General features: G+C 38.5%; 1 protein-coding gene across 6 annotated transcripts in view; it reads left to right on the forward strand.

Moving 5' to 3' along the window:
• MCF2 (MCF.2 cell line derived transforming sequence) overlaps positions 1 to 21223 on the forward strand; it is a 69795-nt gene that overhangs the window by 11609 nt on the left and 36963 nt on the right. For 5 of the 6 annotated variants that reach the window (XM_069462856.1, XM_069462857.1, XM_069462858.1 and 2 more), the window contains 6 exons: positions 10939 to 11058; positions 12187 to 12303; positions 13792 to 13941; positions 16361 to 16494; positions 16804 to 16918; positions 19982 to 20101. In XM_069462856.1, the coding sequence (XP_069318957.1) occupies positions 10939 to 11058; positions 12187 to 12303; positions 13792 to 13941; positions 16361 to 16494; positions 16804 to 16918; positions 19982 to 20101 (756 nt within the window). The remainder of the gene's footprint in view (positions 1 to 10938; positions 11059 to 12186; positions 12304 to 13791; positions 13942 to 16360; positions 16495 to 16803; positions 16919 to 19981; positions 20102 to 21223) is intronic. The other variant, XM_069462861.1, reaches the window with a different exon arrangement.

Here is a 21223-nt window from a genome sequence, read left to right on the forward strand (position 1 = left end):
ACCTAAATTTTCCTTTTATTAGTTTATTCATAGAGTAAATTTCCAGCAAATTTATACTGTGATCTTTACATGAATTTTGGAGAAATGTTAAAATAACATTTCAACTAGCTAAATTTAATAACAAATTGGTCATCAAAAAGGCTTTAAATGCTACTCCTTTTCTTTCAAAACTTAAGATAACGTTATTGATGTTATGGTTAAAATATAAACCGGCTCTCTAAAAAATTGAGACAACACACACACGGAAGTGAGCAGGTAAAAATTTGCCATAGGAAAAAAATGATATTTTGAATCAAAATTGGGATAAAGAAAGTAAGAATTTTATTACTGTTGAATGACAGTGAACATCAATGGGTGAGTAAATGATTTATTTTCTAATAAAGTTCTTAGCACAGAATGCTATTTTAAAATTATACTTAGGATATGAATCTTTTATTTTCACAAAAATTATATCTTTGGCTCTCTACACGACTTTATGTTATGAGGATAATAGCTTTAGACTTTTAACAGACAATTTATGGCGTACAAGAAATGCCTGTGTATGTGCTTTGCAGTTTTGTGAGTAACTGATGTTAGCACTCTTGTTATCAAAGGTAACTGACTTAAGCTTTAAGAAAGTTCCTAATTCCTTTATATATATATATATATATATATGTATATATACACACATATATACATATACATATATTCTCAGTGCTAAACTTAGTTTCATGTATGTACATACATTAATATACACACAAATAAATATAGCATACAGGTAGTCATTGAATAGATGTATCTAACACTGCGCTGTACACAATATAGGTTACAAAGGTAAATATGGAATGGCTACTGGGCTGAAGGAACTCTCAATCTAGTAGAGAAGGTAGGACATGTTCATAAATATTTTGAACAAACTTCTGGCTAGTGGAGAAGGCCTCATAAAGGAGGTGACATTTGTTTGAACCTTAAGTAAGAGCATATATTTCTGTTACCGTTCCTTGATTGTTTCCTATGTGTTTTTTTCCTACTGAATGAATTACTTTAAGTGGTCCCTAGGAACAGATATCATGAAATGAAATTGATTGGATTAATTCTAAAGCCCAGATGTATGGTAGAAGACAAATATGTTCTGCTTACAATAGATAGGACTTGATCAGAGTAAAAAATTGGAACTTCAGCCAGTGACAAAATAGTTTGACCTTGAAGGGTCTCTGGAGTTGGGCTATTCCTGGAGGCTATGATAGGTAGCACCTAAAAGGATGATCCAGTGGAATTTAAAGTCCAAAGAGAGCATTGAACCGGTAACTTGGTAGAAATTGCGATGATTGTAGCTAAGTGAGAGAGAGGGGATGAGAATAGATAGATGTGTGACAAAAAAGGGGGAACCTCAAGGAAAAAGTATTGCTTTGGATTGTCCTGCCCCTCAGGTCACCTGGCAAGTTGCTTGGCAACATGTGGAATAACTCATACTGTCTGTATTTTTTAAGGGTGAGGATATGGGGGAAGAGTGCAGAAGTGGTTTATACCATTGAAAACTATTCTCTATAGCTTGAGGTCATCAGATTTTTTTTTCCAGTTTATTCTGCATAGATGATTCAGACCATATCAAGGACAAGCCTATGTCAGCATCTCAACATGATATTCCGTCATGATATTAGATTATGGTAGTTTCCGTTTAGTAGGCTCCATGATGGTAAATTGTTTCCAACAGCTTGTTTCAAATGCTATTATTTGTACAATTTTGCAGATGTCAAGGTCAAGTCATTCCTAAATGGCAAACAGTAAATCTGAGTGTGCATTCAGTCTATAAAGTGTTAAGTGTCTGGAAAGAGCTTGCCTTTAGGACCAGATAGGCCTTAGTGCCACTGCTTACCAGCTGGGCTTCAGTTTGCTCCTCTGTAAAAAGGAGATCATACCTGCTTCACTGCAATGCTGTGAAGGCCAAATAGTATAATATATACAAGTCTGGCACATATGTAATGGCTTTCAGTCAAGGGTCCCTCTTATTAATACTGCCTTTCTTTGCCCAAAAGATTAAAAAAAAAGCTATAGGAATATAAATTGTTTTTATAGTAAGTAACCAAACTTATATGTTGTATATGGCACTTTCAACATTTTTAAAGAAATCACTAGAATAATGGAAAAGCGTACACAGGGTGTACGAATTGCCTCCCTTAGATGCAACACAAAAGAATATTAAACAAGCTTAATTTCTAGACTGTGGTGGTGAAATGACGTATGAGGTTTTTGCTGTTGTTACTGCTGTGAGACCATAGAACTGGGCAATCTGGGGGGAGCTGTGAGTAAAAAGGAGTGCGTTTTCTGTGAGGGAAAGGGGAGAGGGAGCTTATTTTGTGGCCATTGCCTTGCAGAGCCAGTCAGAGCTGCTGCAGAGGACTGATGTGGGGCCACCACGCACGGTGATTGGACACATGGCTCTGAGCTCTATGAGATGGGCAGCATTTTCGTTTTTACTGAGATGCCTTTAAGCAGTCACATGTTGGAACTCCAGAAAAATGCGTGCAAGAAGCAAAAACCATGCTGTTTCCTCTCTTGTGCAGTCTTTTTTTTTTTTTTAAAGAAAAACAACAAAATAAAACATGGCTGATCCTTACGTACATCCCTTTGCTTTTTTGACAGCTTCTCAAAAACCTAGGGTTCGATTTTGAGGAAAACAGAAATCGTGCTTTTTCATGTTTATATAACCATACAGATTAGAGATTCTTAAAGCAGCATACCAAAGAATTTAGAAATGCAGTATTCCCAAAGCAAAATGGGAAAGCTTGATGCTCTTGAGCTATATTTGCTGTGATATATGTATCTGATACCCTGTGCTGTTTGGTTGTTCATTTAAATATTAGCTTTAAAACGGATTCTCTTGAAACTTGAAGTTGTACAAGTATCTGTATATAAAGTGCTCTCTCTGTATACCTATATGTATGCTCACATAGACACAAGCAAACTAACCTTAAATCCATATGTCAGGCTAAAATTGCTCAAGTGCTCTGTCCCCTCCAGATTTTCATAGCCAGCAATCACAGAGAGGGACATGTCCATATTATTGATATTGGCCCATGTAAAGATATATGAAGCCTTTTCATTCAGAGGTTGCAAATTGACAGCCCACAGATGTGCTTTGTTTAGACTATACAATGTGTTAACAAACTGCCATTTTTTCCCCATCTTTAAAAATCTGGGTTTCACAAAGAAATCTGGATTTCTGGCTTCTCTTGAGAATTAAAAAATCTGGCAATGCTGGGCTCACCTTCACAGATGACAACATGTAGCTGGAGTGAGTGCCCTCCTTTTTGGACGCTCTCCAGTTCACCACACTTGCTATTGCTCCTGGTCATATAGGAAGAGTGGGAATTGCTAGTTTTCACCTCATATCGGCTGTTCCTTGATTATATTATCTCCCTAACACACGGTAGGCATCCACATTTGTCACCTTGGCTTTAGGTTTCAGGCTTAGGTTCTCAACCTTGAACCTGATCCTTGTATCATCCTCACTATGCTTCTCCAAATTCCTCCTGTTAATTAAGAGTCTGGTTCCACAGGCAGGTGAACCTGGGTTTTAATTCTGCCACTTGTATGCTGGAAAGTCTTGAAAAATTATTTGCCCTCACAGAACCTCAGTATATTAGTTACCAGATTACTACAAATTTAGTGGCTTAAAACAACACAATTTTTTCGTTATAATTCTGGAGATCAGAAGTCCAAGATTAGTCTCGCTGGGCTAAAACCAAAGTGTCAGCAGGGCTGTGTTCCTTCTGGAGGCTCTAGAGGAGAATCCACTTTCCTTATCTTTTTTAGCTTCTAGAGACTGTCCACATTCCTCGGGTTGTGGCCCTCCATCACTCTGACACCTGCTTGTGTCATCACATGTTCTTCTCTGACTCTTCTGCCTCCCTCTTTTCCTAAGGACCCTTGTCATTCCATGGGTCTCACCCCGATAAACCAGGATAATCTCCCCACCTTGAGATCCTTAATCATATTTATAAAGTCCCTTTACCATGTAAGGTAACATATTCACAGGTTCCAGGGATTAGGATGTGGACACCCTTGGGGAGTCATTATTCTGCCTACCACACTCAGTTTCTCCAGTTACGAAATGAGGATGAAAATAGAACCTACTGCATGTCAATGCTTAGCACAATGTCATAAAAGTGATCTTTATGTGCCTAATTCTCATAATAAGCATTCAACAAATAGTGACACTCCCACTCCTGCCCAACTATCCAATCTCCTTTCCTTACCTTAAGGCTTTAAAAGGTCCTGAATATATATAAACATGAGTACTTTTTTTTTTTTTTTTTTTTGCTACAGAGAAGCTATGAAAAGTAGTCATTCATGTGAGGTTGTGGATTCACTTTTAGCATGACAGTTTGGCAGGCACCTGTTAAGATATGGGCTAAGTGAATGGGACTGGGATTGAAAAATCAAGTATGTCTGATTCACCTGTGGGCATGAAGGATAGAAATAATACACCTGGTCTGAACTGTATGATTTAGTTTTCTAAAAAAAAAAAAAAAAAAAAAAAATACACCACTCTGACAAATCAAATGAATTGTTTGTGTGCCACTCAATTGTTTATTAGTTGTATAGTTATTGCCTACGAGTTATTTAGTCCCTCAAATGGCTACTAAATTTGAGAGTAGCCATTGGGTTAACAGAATTCATGTGCTCTAGGAAGATGTGCATGGTAGCTCACTAAAGAGTCTACAACTATAATGAAAAACTTTGTAAATGTAATTATACTGGCAATAAATGAAGCTTTCAACCGTTGATAGTGCATTTTCTTTAAAAATGCGAATTTTTGTGACAAGTGAATTACTAAACATTTTGACGAAATTAAGGAAGGAGAATGATCTGATTAGAGTGCAGTATTATCTTTAAAAGCAATTTATATACCTGTCAATGTTTGGGATAAACCACTTTATCAAATAGAGCAATGACAGATTTAATAAACATCTGACATAAAATCCCTGACTTCTGAGTAGCTAAGTACCCCTATCCCTGCTTAAACTCACTTCCCTACTGATTGTGTGGACAATGATTTTGCTTCTCTCTCCTTTCTTTCTACTTTGTTCCCTGCTGTGTCATCACTATCCCTGGACCTGGCTGCTGGGACAGCCTTGCTCTTCTAGGAATGGCAGGGTAGAGACCAGGGCCTTACCTCGGGCAGAGAATTGCAACATGGCACTCTCTGTTCCCGTGGCATCTTCCTACCTCCTCTCGCCCCACACACAGTTGCAGAGATGGGTGAGTATCCTGGGCTTTGAAGTGGGTCAGCTCTAGGGCCTTGTACCTAGAGAATTCCCAAACCACGGTACCAGAGAATATGAGATTAAGGAAAGTCAGAAAGAAAAAGACAAAACCAGATCCATCTAGAATCCATGAAACAATAAAAGTAATTTTGCCTTAAATGTTGGCGAAAGTAGGGGTGCTTTCGATTTCATTTAAAAGTGAAAAAATAAGCTGGTTCAAGGCAGGTAAATATAATAATGTACTGGGAATTTGCCCAGGTGAAGGAAAAGAAAGGCTTAACCCCCAAAGTGAATAGGATAGAAATAGAATCAGTGCTCTCAACCTAAAAATAGGCCCAAAGTTCCCACAACCCCCTATCAGATAGATTCTCCCTTTAAGCAAGCTTTTATCCATATCACTAAACTTTTCTACCCAAACCTGCTTGTCCTTAGGTCTGAGAATCCAAGGTAAATTTAAAAAAAGAACCAATCTTATTAATTTTTTTAGAGTTTACAAAGTGCCTTTGTATTCATTCTTTATTTTAATTTCTGCAATAACTGTGGAAAATACGCACCATGGTTAACATAATATAAAATATACATTATGTACATAATTGAGGGTAGGATAGACATTATCATTGGAACTCTGTCTCTTACCTCCGTTTCTGTATACATGTTGACTTTGTTCCTTGAAACAAGCTTTGTCCAGCAGCAGTGTCCTTCCCTCAGCACTAGTTTGAAAATTCCTATAGCAAGACTTTGGCCTTGCTTACATCAAATGTTCATACTAACACCGTACTAATCATACTACTAGTCACTATTAATCACTGTGTCTTGGAAGGGCAGGTTCATGTGGGAAGAGAGTTCTCAATTGGAACCAATGTTTAGAATAATAGGAAGAGGAGTAGTTTCTCAAATTAAGGGAGGGTAACAGACATAGCCGCCTGGGGGAATTGTGAGTTGGACAAACATCCCGATTCGTGTCTATTTATATTCATTTGTTTAATCTATTGATTTCAGTTTATGCTCTTATCATTCATCTGTTTGTGAATATCACATTCAGCTCTGTTTTCTTTGCTCTAGTTCTCATTGCCACTTGATGCTTTGTTTTATCACCATCTCACAGTGAATTTTAAAAATCCCCATTGTTTCTTATAGCTGAGTAGTACTCCATGGTATACATATACCACATTTTATTAATCCACTCATATATTGATGGGCATAATGAGTGCGATGAGCACCATCTAGGGGATGGACACTCTTGAAGCTCTGACTCTGGTGGGGGGCGGGGGGGGGGGGTGCCAAGGGCAATATATGTAAACCTAAACTTTTGTACCCCCATAATATGCTGAAATAAAAAAAATCCCAAGTTTTGAGTGTCATTTCCCCAAGAATCTACGTTTTATACTTCAATGAAAGTTGCCCTTTTTAAAAAAAATAGACTTTATTTTTTAGAGTTGTTATAAGTTCACAAAAAAAGGAGCAGGAAGTATAGAGTTCCCATAAACTCCTTGCTCCAGTGATGTCTTATTTATTTTTTATTTTATAGCTTTGTCCAATTACTAATATTGCAACATGCCTGGAATATGATTGTATTTGAAACATTTTTCATGTTTTACTTTATTATGCTTTTTTCCAGAAAAATTAAACAGGTTTATTTGTAATTGTTAGAAAATTGAAGTGCTGAAACTTGTTCACTGAAACATTCTGACTTGCATTAATGCTTTATTTCCCCACATTTATATTAAAAATTCACACACAAATGAAAATGGAAAAACTGCCAATACCTGATTTCTGTCCCCTATGTTTCCACTTGCAGTCATATACTTAGGTACCTTTTGATCCCATGGGGGAAAAAGAAATCTAACGTTCAGAACTACCAATAACAGGAAGAATGTAATTTTTTTTTTGAGAATGAAATGTTTCCCATCATAGTGGATTCTTTTTTTTTTTTTTTCAGAATATTATGGGGGTACAAACATTTTGGTTACATGTAATGCCTTTGCCTTGCCCAAGCCAGGGCTACAAGTGTGCCCTTCCCCCCATACAGTGCACTCTGCATCCATTAGTTGTGAGTTTACCCCCCCCACCTGACTAGCACCCCATGAATATTACTACCATGTGAGCACCTTAGTGTTAATCAGTTAGTGCCGATTTGATGGCGAGTGCATGTGTTGCTTGGTTTTTCATTCTTGTGATACCTCACTTTGAAGGATGGGCTCCAGTTCTATCCAGGATAAGAGGTGCTAGATCACCATTGTTTTTTGTAGTTGAGTAGTATTCCATGGTATACATATACCACATTTTATTAATCCACTCATGTATTGATGGGCACTTGGGTTGATTCCACATCTTTGCAATTTTGAATTGTGCTGCTATAAACATTCGGGTGCAGATGTCTTTTTTATAGAATGTCTTTTGTTCTTTTGGGTAGATGCCCAGTAATGGGATTGCTGGATCAAATGGTAGATCTACTTGTATCTGTTTAAGATATCTCCATATTGCTTTCCGCAGAGGTTGCACTAGTTTGCAGTCCCACCAGCAGTGTATGAGTGTTCCTATCTCTCCACATCCATGCCAGCATTTGTTGTTTTCGGACTTTTTGATAAAGGCCCTTCTCACTGAAGTTAAGTGATATCTCATTGTGGTTTTGATTTGCATTTCCCTAATGATTAGAGATGTTGAGCACTTTTTTGTATGTTTGCTGGCCATTATCCTGTCTTCTTCATAGTGGATTCTTAAGCACGTTCTTTACATATGTGATGTGCTAGCTGGATGTCTTTTGGCATAATTGTTACAAATTAGGCATGGATAGCACACGGGTGGGTGTCTTCAAAAATGGCCAACAGATAGGCCTCACCTGCCTCCTGCAAAGCACCAACAGGTGTGCTCTGGAAGTCCAGATCTGTGTGGAAGTCCAGAGCAATTTCACGCACCAGACGCTGGGAAGGAACTTTGCGAATCAGAAGTTCAGTGGACTTCTGACGTCTAATTTCACCGAGTGCCAGGCTACCAGACCTGTAGCTATGAAGTTGCTTCACCCCTCCAGTAGAGGGCGCACGCTTGCTAGCGGCTTTTGTAGCCAGTTGCCTCCTGGGTGCTTTACCGCCGGTGGATTGGCGAGCAGTCTGCTTTGCACAAGTTGTCGTTTACCCCTCTGCTCTTTGGCTGGAGTTTGGCAAGCTAGAGGCGATGCTGGCGATGGAGACCCGCGTGGCGGTGGCCCGCTTCGTGCGCACTCGTCATCAAGCCTAGGTTTGGGGCGCCAAGAGGGACGTGGGGGTTGGGGGGGAGCGGAATAGGTGCGGGGGGGGGGGGTCAACGCCCGGCCTGCGGGCATATCAGGGCCTCGGGAAGGGGCTTATTCGGCTTTAATTCGCCATCTTGAGGCTGATGACTCCTGATTCTACACTCCTAGCCTAGGCTTCCTTCCCTCCATGTGCATACAGCGGTCTGATGGACGTAATTTGGGACGTTCTGCTGACCCTTCCAACCCAACATGTCTATGAATGGGAATCAGAATCTTGTTCCCCTCCGACAAGACAACCGGCTTGTCTTTTTTTGTTTCCCATCTCCGTGAAGGTTGTACCATTCACCCAGTTACTCAAGCCCCATATCTCGACATTGATTGTCCTCATCTTTCCTTTCTCACCAAGCACATTCTGAATAATTGTTATGTCTTGCTCCTAAATTCTACCCTTATTCCTGCTATCATTGCTCCACTTCAATCTCATCATTCCTGGCTTGGATTACTGTAACAGCCTCCTAGGTCCTCTGCTTCTATTCTTGTTCAAATCGAGTTCTTTTCCAAAGTCTGAGTGATCCTTTTAAGATGCAAATCTGACCTTGTTCTGCTGCTCAAAACCTCTTTGAAGCTTCCCTTACCTCCAGGAAAAAACCACCAAGATCTTAACTGATCCGGTCCCTGCCTATTTTTCCAAAACCATCTCCCATTGTTCCCCAGCACTATTTTCCCTCCAGCTTTCTTGACTGGGACTTCTTCAAGAGGTAGGTAGTTTAGTGATTAAGAGCACAGATTTAGGTGCAAATCAAGGCTTCCCCAGCTGGGGCAGGTTGTACTTAAACTCTCTGAGTCTCACCTTCTTTATTTGTAAAAAGGGGTAACCTAACTCCTTCCTAGGATTATTATGAAAAGGAACTATGATAATGTTGGCAAAATGCTTGGCATAGAGTAAGCATTTAGTAGGCAGTGATGTCTTGTTAACATCTGGCCCTGCTATTCCATTCCTCACTCATTTTGCATAGCGCCCTCCTTTGTCTTTTGAATTCTTCTATGTAGCAATTACTTTTAACTGCCTACTATATGCCTGCATCCTTCTAGAAGCTGAAGGAATCATTGGTGAAGTGGAACGACATTCTGATCCAATTAATTCCTCTCTATGTTTCAATTAATTCCTTCGCTATGCTACCTTTTTTACCTTCCTAAGGACTAGGCTTTGTGCTATCATTTCTTCTTGAATATTATTGTAATTCCTTTGTTTCTATTATCAATTTATCATGCTAAAGAGTTACTGATTACTAACGAACTCTGCTGTTGGATTGTTGCGGAGGGACTGTATTTTATCAATTTGTGTACATTCAATGCCTAACAGTGTTTGATAATCATTCATTTAAATACATAGAGTGCACACACAGATGTTCAGTGAATGTTTCTTGGATGAGAATAAAACTACCCCATATATAGTTTTATTTCATTGTTTAGTATAAGTACACAGTATTTCAGTTCCCTTTGGCTTTTAGGGCTATCCTAGGAAACTGCCTTCTAATTCTACTTGTTTTTACAGGAAATAAGGGACATTTGAATTCAAATAACAAACTTTAAAATGAAGCTTTGGAGTCTAATTCTTTTGTTGTTGTTGTTGTTGTTTTGAGGCAGAGTACATACCATTCTGTCACCCCGGCTAGAGTGCCATGGCGTCAGCCTAGCTCACAGCAACCTCAACCTCCTGGGCTCAAGCAATCCTCCTGCCTCAGCCTCCCGAGTAGCTGGGACTACAGGCATGCGCCACCATGCCTGGCTAATTTTTTCTATATATATTTTTAGTTGTCTATATAATTTCTTTCTATTTTTAGTAGAGACGGGGGTCTCACTGTTGCTCAGGCTGGTCTCGAACTCCTGAGGTCAAACGATCCACCTGCCTCGGCCTCCCAGAGTCCTAGGATTACAGGCGTGAGCCACCGCACCTGGCCTGGAGTCTAATTCTTTGTAACTTGGGATCTGCTTTTCTAGTGTGAGAAAATTCCATGCCAGGAGCATTGCAAAGATCTGACCTGATAACCTTACATTATTTTTATTTCTATTTCCATGTTTTAAGATTTTATCAATATCCATTTTTAAAGTGCTGGCCTTTTTACTGGCTTTTATGACTCTTTTTTTCCAAAATATTATGGGGATGCAAACATTTTGGTTACATGGATTGCTTTTGTACAGTTTGAGTCAGAGTTATAAGTGCGCCCATCACCCAGATAGTGTTCGTTGTACCAGTTAGGTGTGATTTTACCCATCCCCTCCTCCCCTGCTTGATTTCCATTGACTTTTACTTCCATGTGTGCACATAAGTGTTGATCGATTAGTTCTAATTTAATAGTGAGTAAAGTTTATTTCTTTCAGTTACATATTTTTTGCTATGTGCTCATTGAGTGTTTGTTTTGACAATTTTTTTTTCTTTTTTTTTCATTCTTTCTGCAGGCTTCCTTCCCTGGGAACCTGCATTTGGTTTTGGTTTTACGTCCTACCAGTTTTCTTCAACGAACTTTCACAGACATTGGATTTCGATTCAGTCAAGAGGATTTCATGCTCAAATTACCGGTAAGAGTATATTATTTAAAATCTTTGTCCCTTTAATTCTCATGAAGACTTTGTGCCATGCTGTTTATATTTTACATGTGCCCACATAGCATTTAAAAGAAAAAAATAAAATTTGTCTTTCAAAAATGTAGATTAGAAATGTTCAAGTCTTCTACTTCTGTTTAGAAAGGTATAGATTCATCAATATATTACAAAGCAATTCCTTTTGAAAAAAATGTATGTCATATGTGCTATATGTATGTGTATATATGTATGTGTGCATGCGTATATGTATGTATGTGTATATAATCAGGACATTTTAGTAAAAATGAGTGTGTTTTATGTATTAGAATTCCCATGAGCTTACATCCTGAGCTAGTTCAGAGTACCATGTTCTTTTTTAATTTTTTTTATTTATATATTTTTTTGAGACAGAGTCTCACTGTTGCCCCAGGTAGAGTGCAGTGGCGTCATCATAACTCACTGCAACCTCAAACTCCGAGGCTCAAGCAATCCTCCTGCCTCAGCCTCCCGAGTAGCTGGGACTACAGGCACCCTCCACTACACCTGGCTAATTTTTATATTTTTAGTAGAGATGGACTCTTGCTCTTGCTCAGGCTGGTCTAGAACTCCTAAGCTGAAGCGATTTCTCCCGCCTTGGCCTCCCAGAGTGTTAGGAACATAGGCATGAGCCACAGTGACCAGCCCTCTGTTTTTTTGAAAGATGTTTTTATATGTGTTTAGGGTTGGGAATAGAGTACTCATAAATTTTAATACTTTTGAAAAGATAAATTCCTCCTGGTAAATTATAACTTAGTACATAAAGTCATTTTACTGTGTTGTGGGTGTAGCATTCTTTCGGAAGCTTGACCATAACAATGCAAACTTTTAGATGAAGGAGAATTAGGTGTTTTGGTTTCTATGGAGATTGATTTTGGTTTACAGAAAAATCTTTTGTAAAGAAAACTGTTATTACCTGAGGAAGGTAGTGCATACATGTGTGGGGTCATGTACAGGAGAGAACTGTTAATTAAGAACCATTTCTAAAAGCTAACTTTCTGCTAAATATATGCTAAAGTTCATTTTACAGTTTAATGGAGGGATGCCATGAAGGGCAGTTAACAGTATCTTTCTTGCTTATTTATATAGGTTGTTATGCTGAGCTCAGTTAGTGATTTGCTGACATACATTGATGACAAGCAATTAACCCCTGAGTTAGGCGGCACCTTGCAGTACTGCCACAGTGAATGGATCATCTTCAGAAATGTATGTTGCTTTTGCCCTTACTGTAGAGCCTATAGTTCTTCATGTTAGCTTTTGCATCTAGTTCTAGAAATTTTTCCTATTTGAAAAAAAAAAACAGATTTCTGGGGCTCCTACTTTTCAAATACACATATAATTCAACATCTTGATTTTCTTCCATAGGAAATATCTAGAAATGACTAAGAGTCACTGAGGATGGCAAATGAAGGAGAGGCCTAGGGAATAAGGAGATCACACTCTGCCCACCCCCTCCTGTGGCCATGTAGTAACTTGAAGAAACAAAGGGTTTGGGGTTGAAATCTTGGCAGTGCTGATTTTAGCTCTGTGACCTTGGTCGATATCCATAATCTCTGAGTCTTAGTTTTCCCAACTATAAAATGGAAATAATAGTACCTTGCCTCATAGGGATCTTGGGAAGATTAAATGGGATAACAAATGTAAAATGTTTGGCACAGTGCCTAGCAAATGGCAAACCCTCAATAAATGCAAGTATATGATGAATCTTATCATCTTAGTGATGCCCCTGGGGCAATTAGATTTGTAGCAGAGTCCTTTTGTTGTAGAAATTTACAAATAGGTGAAGAAGGCCTTGCCACCTCCCAGGTGTGAGTCTGTGGTATAATTATCTTGATTTCAAAGCCCAGAGATATGGGACCCCTTCTGAAGAAAATAATGATGTTTCATTAAATCAGGGTTCCATTTTACTCATCCCTATTCTTCATCCAGCAGTTCATTCAACAGTTCATTCAATAGTGCATTCATCCAACAATTCATTCATGTGAAGATGTGTTGTCAAAATTAGCAATGTCTGGCCTTTAATAACCTATAAAGCTAAAAATAAAAAAGCTATATGGTAAACAGATGGTTCGTATGGTCTCTACATTTTGCCCTTCTTTCTGTGAATAATTGATTCTGGAAACAAAATAAACAACAAAACCTTACTTGCCATTTTAGGGCAACAGAGCCTTTGGGACCACAATTCTAAATCTGCAGCACCTGAAATGAATTGTTGTGACTAGTTGTTCTTCCATTACCTTAGACTGTCACCTTGTGTGGAATGCTAATGCTTGTTCATAAGTGATCATAAATATGAAGCGACTTTGGTGTTCTCATCTCTCTTCCGAAGTGAAGTTATTATAAAACATTTTTATCAGTTACAGAGTTTATAGGGTAAGGAAAACACTCAAGGGCATAAAACAAATTACTCAGTACAGGGCATCTTTAAGAAATAGTTTTTATCAGTGTCCAAGAAATAAGTAAAGAGATTTAGATAAAAGACATTCAGGAAGACTCTTAACATTGCTTTGGTTTCTTAGAGGCTAGATGCAAAGTTGGAGTTGATTGCTAAGGGCAATGCCAAATTTCCCTAGCAGAGGAGAGTTCATAGTATATGTGTTTGCTGTTATACCCAAATAAATACAATTACTGATCCAGGTTTTGATAAGCTAGCAGAGTTCCCATTGAAGTAAAAGATTCACTGACTCTTTGCAGGCTATAGAAAATTTTGCCCTCACAGTGAAGGAAATGGCTCAGATGTTACAGTCCTTTGGAACTGAACTGGCTGAGACAGAACTACCAGATGATATTCCTTCAATCGAAGAAATTCTGGCAGTTCATGCTGAAAGGTATCATCTGTTGAAGGTATGTCTGATAGAGTGGACAAACTAAAGTTTCCCATGGTTTTTCTTTTTCTAGAGATGTGTTTAGTGTGTCCATTTCACACTGGTTATTGCCTAAGGGGTGATAAAAGACATTTTTATATAAACTATAAAAATAATACTTTATAAGAGAAGAATGTATTGGGTATGTTGAACCCAAGTGTCCTCTTTGTAAATGGTGCATTATCTTGAGAAGTTGTTTATTTGTAAATAGAATAGTTACAGATGCTCCAGAGTAAGAAATCTCCAGTCTTTTTTTTTTTTTAACCTAGCAGTGCACCACATAAGGTGTTTCAGCATATATGATAGTTTTCCCCTAAGAATGTAATACTGAATTTTTACCTTGCCTTTTCTATGTTTAGATATGTTTAGATACACAAATACTTAACATTGTGTTACAGTTGCCCACAGTATTCAGTACAGTAACATGCTGTACAGGTGTGTAGCCTAGGGGTAATAAGACTATACCATATAGGTTTGTGTAAGTACACTGTAATGTTTGTACTATAATGAAACCTAATGGCGCATTTCTCAGAACATATCCCCATTGTTAAGCGATGCATGGCTGTACTCTTTATCTTACGGAAAAGCCCTCTCCAAATCAAGGGTGAGAATCAAGAGTGCTCTCTTATAACCTCCACTTCAGACAGGTGCTCTCTTTTAACCTCCACTTCAGATACAGCATGAAATGGGAGAAGGAGAACTTGAAGAGTCAGGAGGTGTAGTTTCATGTCCCATCTCTGCCGTGAACTGGCATTGTGACCAAGGCCAACAATGCACAATTGACTACAAGTTCTCTTCTCCGCAGAGTACTAGTTCTTGGTGTTTTCTACAGTAGCCCAGAAATGGCAAATTGATTTTGTTCTCCTACCCAGTTCTCTCTGGAATGTTGTGTTGTGAAGAATTCTGAGGCACAGTTCGGGCAATTAGCAAGTACTTTCGGATCCACTTTCCTCAAAAAGTTTTAAGAACCATCTGAATGAGCACCAGGCACCCATATATAACTCGTCTTCTTCATCTGATAATAGACATGCTGGCAGATTCAAGTGCTATGTAGAGATATATGTTTAAATTAAAAAAAGAAACTGAATTTTTGAATCACAATCTAAAAGCAAAACTCTGTCCAAGGAAAGAAAGCTCTGTCCCCTCACAAACTGTGTTTTTGGGCAATTTGCTTACTTTTTTTTTTTTTTTTTTAATGACAGAGTCTGGCTCTGGTGCCTGGGCTAGGGTGCCTAGCTCACAGCAACCTCAAACTCCTGGGCTCAAGCGATCCTCCTCCCTCAGCCTCCTGAGTAGCTGGGACTGCAGGGATGCACCACCATGCCCAGCTAATTTTTTTTTCTATATATTTTTAGTTGTCCAGCTAATTTCTTTCTATATTTTTTAGTAGCGATGGGGTCTCGCTCTTGCTCAGGCTGGTCTCGAACTTCTGACCTTGAGCAATCTCCCGCCTCGGCCTCGCAGAGTGCTAGGATTACAGGCGTGAGCCACCGCACCCGGCCAATTTGCTTACCATTTTTGAGTTCCAATTTCCTTGTCTGTACAGTGGGGCTGATGATGATGGTGGTGATACATGCATACCTTGTAGAGGTGATGTGAGGATGAAATGAGGTAAGTATGTGATGTATGTACAACAATGTTTGGTATATAGTTGGCACTTCATAAATATAAGCTCTTAATGTTTATGTTCTTACTCATATTGGTGGTGGTATCATAGAACCTGTTCCCAGAAAAATACATGTACACCCAAACTTTGGCTTACAAGTTCAGGGGGCTCTTGGATCTCCTGAAGGAGGTCTTAGATCACCCTTAAATGCCTAAGGAAGGTCTATGTCCTTGGCTCATTCTCTAAGGTTAAGGTCTTCTGAGTAGAGAAATACTTCCTGATGAATTAACTAAATCCAAATGTGAAGTAAAGTAAGACTTAAGGCAGGGAGTGATTGGTAACAATTAGGGATAAGTAGAAAAGGTGTCTAACTCTATCTGAATATGCATTCAATATTATTTGTAATTATATGCTTTCTAGTGTGAGTCTTTATTGTGCTACTACTGCTTTATTTGAGCATTTTAAAAGTATTAACAGAATAGAATGGAAGGGATTGGAGCTTTCTACCAGGAATAAAGAGGCTACAAACACAGCACATGATACTCCTGCCTGTAACTGTTATAAAAACTGTGATTGCAACACCCATCTCCAAGACAGGGGCTTCTTGGGTCCTCACAGCTTTTGGATTCTGTGGTACTGAAGTATTCCTTGATTTATCAGATAGCTATGAAAGCAAAGGCCATTCTAGACTGGTATTTCTATTCGGTGTGCTATGGGTGTATGTTCCCTTCTCATCACGTCATTCAGGTGAGATTGCTAATTGGCTGATGCATCCTGTTGTGCTTTTGGATAGGATGATATTACAGCTGTGACCAAAGAAGGAAAAATTCTGCTAACGAATCTGGAAGTGCCTGACACTGAAGAAGCTGTCAGTTCAAGACTAGAACGTCGTCAGCAAATAACTGGTGACTGGCAAACTATTAATAAGTGAGTACTCCCCTTTTGGTTCAGAGTTACTTATTTTATATTTTTGAAAGGGAATTATACATTTTTACTGCAATCTCTTAAGTGCGAAAGTACTCCTGGACCTCTGGAAATCTGAGACCTTCTTCCTGGGTTGTCCCACAGAGATTAGTTTGCTTATAGAAGAGGTTCTGTGGACTTTGATTGTTTCTATGTGAACCAAGTGTCATCGGCTATGACTTTGCCTGTAATCCTTAATGTCCAGACCAGGTTTATCTACATACTTACAAAACACATGGTTTTTAAGGAACTCTTTGACTTTTCTTTGTTAAGATTGCTGACTCAAGTACGTGATATGGAAACAGCTTTTGATGGATTTTGGGAAAAACACCAATTAAAAATGGAGCAGTATCTGCAACTATGGAAGTTTGAGCAGGATTTTCAAGAGGTCAGTTAAAACATTTCTTTATACATTTCTTTTCATCATGCCAGAGTTTCTTACTCCTTGATCATCAGAAATCCAGTCTTGCAAGATGTCCATTTATGCTTATAGAGAGGACAAAAGGAGGCAAGTATAAGTGAATGTTGATTTAGACTAAAGAAAACCACCACTAAAATGCCAAGACTTCTACTTGTTTGTCTCACTCATTTCCTATGAGCAAGTACTTAAGTGCCAACATATATGACAGGGACAAGGTTGCTCTGTACCTTGAGGTTTGTGTTGAGATTTATCTTAGGTCTAAAGTGCGTTCAGGCTATGGGATAGCATTCCAAGAAAATAATACTAACTTCCTTCTTGGTTTTTAAATATCGTATCCCTGTGCTGATCATATGTAATATGATCTAACACACTTTTTTTCTGATCCAGGAATTTATTTCTATGCAAAGCCTGACAGATGAAATTAAATCAAGTTTAGTTACATATAAATGATTTAAAAGAATATTCCAGTAGGACCTTCCTGGAAAATATCATATATGGTCAAGGCACATAGATTTAGTTTCTTCCATTTCTTTTGCAGTCATGTCCAAGTTCTTCACAGTCTCTTTCACAGTGCGGACTTTACCAAGGACAACTCACTTTTCTCTCTTGCACGTGCTCAGCTTGTTTCCTGCCTGTGAATGGCTTGCTTGCTTGGTGTTTCATTTGCTGTAGCAGAATTAGGTTTGGGAGAAACACTGCATTCTGGACACAGGGCTCAGTCACTACCAGCCCCTTCCCTCCTTTGATTCAAACAGCTTTTGAAATGCCATGTTCTCCATGAAACAGTCCTTAAGGAAAGGATAGATCAAATTGTTCTTGGTCCTTTCAGTTATTTGTGTCTCTCCCCTCGCCAACTGAATACACACAAAATAGCACTTTTCCTGGATATTGTGCATGTACCTACATGTTAATTTGCATCCATACTAAATTCTTGTCCTGTGGTTGTGTTCTGTTCCCCCCAAGTCATTGATTGCTATCTTTAATCAGTATTATTTGTCTTAGATTGTAACCTCACTGGCATGGACTGTATCTCAGAGTGACGTGGACAGGTCCTGTATGTTTAGGAGCTTACATTTTTTTACAAAACAAAAACTGGCCGGGTGCGGTGGCTCACGCCTATAATCCTAGCACTCTGGGAGGCCGAGGTGGGCGGATCGTTTGAGCTCAGGAGTTCGAGACCAGCCTGAGCAAGAGCGAGACCCCATCTCTACTAAAAATAGAAAGAAATTATATGGACAGCTAAAAATATATATAGAAAAAATTAGCCGGGCATGGTGGTGCATGCCTGTAGTCCCAGCTACTCAGGAGGCTGAGACAGGAGGATCGCTTGAGCTCAGGAGTTTGAGGTTGCTGTGAGCTAGGCTGACGCCACGGCACTCACTCTAGCCTGGGCAACAGAGTGAGACTCTGTCTCAAAAAAAAAAAATAAATAAATAAAAATAAATAAATAAATAAAAAACAAAAACTTATTTGGAAATTCAAACTCACAGAAAAGTTACAAACATAAGAAAAATAGAAACACCCACATACCTTCTCCCCAGATTCACTTATTGATAATGTCTCCATTTGCGTTATCATTTCTATTCCCTCCCTCATCTTTCTGACAAATAATGTATTTTCTGACCCATTTCAGAGTAAGTTATATACATGATGGCCCTTTCCTTCTAAATACTTCTGTTTTTTTCTAAGAAATATTGTCTTACATCACCACAGTGCAGTTATCAAATTTAGTATATTTAACAATTATGTAATACTTTTATATTATCTGCCATTGATATTCCAATTTTGTCAATTGACTCGATCAAGTCTTTTATAGCCTTTCTTTTTACTCCAGAACGGCATCCTATCTAGGGGCCAGTCTTGCATGAAGTTGTCATATCTCTTCAGTCTCCTTGAATAGAGAACATTTCCAAGGCCTTTGTATTTTATGATGCTGACATTTTGAAGAATACAGTCCTTTTTGAAATAAAGTGTTCTTCATTTAGAGTTTGCTAACTTCTCATGTTTATATTTAGTAGTATGACCAGCTAGAATACCACATTAGTGATATGCCTTGCTTGAGGCATCACATCTAGAGGTAAATGATGCCCACCTGCCCCTCATTATTGATGTGGATTTTGATTACTCAGGATGTTCTTAAATTTCTCCACTGTAAAGTTACCGCCCCCCTCCCACACATACTTGTAACCAATGGGAAATGTGTGGGGAGAAAATTTAAAGTCATGCAAATATCCTGCTCCTCATCAAAATTTCCCCATAGATTGAGGATTAATTGATGATTTTTGCCTGGACCAGCCTTTACTATGATGGTTGCAAAGTGATGAATGTTCAAGGTCAGCATCCATTCCACATTTACCAGTCCCTACTAGGCATTCTACTAAAGCAAGGGCCTTCCCTTCTCCCCATTTATTTGTTTAATTCATAAATTCCTAGTTTTTTGATGGCTTATAATTCATTAATGTTCCTAACTGTTTTGGTGTTTCAAACTGCTACTATATCCTTGTGACATGTTCCAACAATTTTTAAAATTCCCTTCCTTACTTTCTGGTATAAAGAGATATTCCAAGCTAATCTTGTACTTATTCTGCCTCAGCTCTGGTACTTATCAGCCATTTCCCTGAGGAGCCCTGTTTTTTTTTCCCCCTGGGAAATAGTATTAAAGATCGGTATCTGGGTGCCAAGTGTGCTCATTGCTACTGGACGGTCTTGGCTTCTAGGACCACTCACGCTAGACCTGGTGACTATCTATACATGTATACACACATACCCATACTTACATGTATACATACATGCAAATGCATGTCCACATATGTATACCTGCACATGTACATGGTGATCTTTTATAAATCATGAGAACACACCGATACCTAAGAGTGTGTTTATTATATCTAGTTTTGTGAATAAAATAACTGAAAATATTTTTCCATATTGGCATTCTTATTTAATAGCATTTCCTATAAAACTTGATCATAAAGGGAAAAGGCTTAAGAATTTGTAATTTTTTAAAATCTCTTTATTTCCTATTTTTAGCTTGTGACTGAAATTGAATTTCTATTAAACCAACAAGCAGAGCTGGCCGATGTAACAGGGAATATAGCTCAAGTAAAACAAAAAATAAAAAAGTTGGAAAGCTTAGATGAAAACTCTCAGGTAAGATTATGTTTTTGAAGTTTGCTATATTTATGGAGTAGAGTGGTTATGTTTTAGTGGGACTAGGCAGTATAAACCCTTACTATTAAGCTCTGACAGCAATATTCTGTACTATAGGCACAATAATAGGGGTCTATATTCTGTGTAGTTCCATGTGGGCCAGGGGTGACACTGCACATATGTCATGTAGTTGTAAAGTGAGCCTTCTGAGATAAGGGTGTGAACTATTTCAAGCCCACCAGTAGGAAAAAGAGCATAAAATCATTTTGGAGAAGCTAGAAAAATGTCTATCAAGAGTGATATTTTTGCTTAGAAATGATGGGAACATACAGGAACATAATTCTTTAAATGCCCACTATGTGATACATGCAGCTGAACCAAATGTAGACTCACAGACAGATCTACTTAGTCTTATTAGCTGTGTGACTTCAGGTAAACTGATTTCTAAGCCTCAATGTCTTCATCTATAAATTGGTGATAAAATGGCCTACTTTGCAGAACAATTGTGAGGATTCATTTAGATGTATATAAATCTCGTAGCACAGCAGCTGGGATGTACAGTAAGTACTCAAAAGAGTACTTACTTACACCTGCTAGTCTTGAAGCTTGTGGACTCATAGCTTTAATACTTAAACCCTAGCTTTGCTCTCCTGTCTTGTATGTGAGAGCAAGGCTGTGCTTTTAAAGAGGAATTCTCAGCAAACAAATAGATTTGTGGGTGAACCACAAGCATGTACAAACAAAAATTGAGAGGCAGAAGTTGTGGTAACCGGTTCCGGAATTATGCTTGTAGATGTCTGTGATTGTGGGGCAATTTACATATCCTTATGGTATAATAGAAAGAGAAGGCAAACTGGCTTGGAAACTGGAGGGGCTTTGGTATTTTTTGTTTTTAATTTCTAATGATAAAAAACATAACATAAAATTTGCTATCTTAATCATTTTTAAGTGTTCAGTTCAGTAGCGTTAAGTATATTCACGTCATCATGCAACAGATCTCCAGAACTTTTTCATCTTGTAAAACTGAAACTCTATACCCCTTAAACACCAACTCCTCATTTTAATCCTGGTTTTCCTACTAGCTAGATAGGCTAGTCACGTCTTCTTTCTGATCTTCAGTTT

Source organism: Eulemur rufifrons, chromosome 30, assembly GCF_041146395.1.
Source record: "Eulemur rufifrons isolate Redbay chromosome 30, OSU_ERuf_1, whole genome shotgun sequence".
In the NCBI taxonomy this organism is placed as follows: domain Eukaryota; kingdom Metazoa; phylum Chordata; class Mammalia; order Primates; family Lemuridae; genus Eulemur; species Eulemur rufifrons.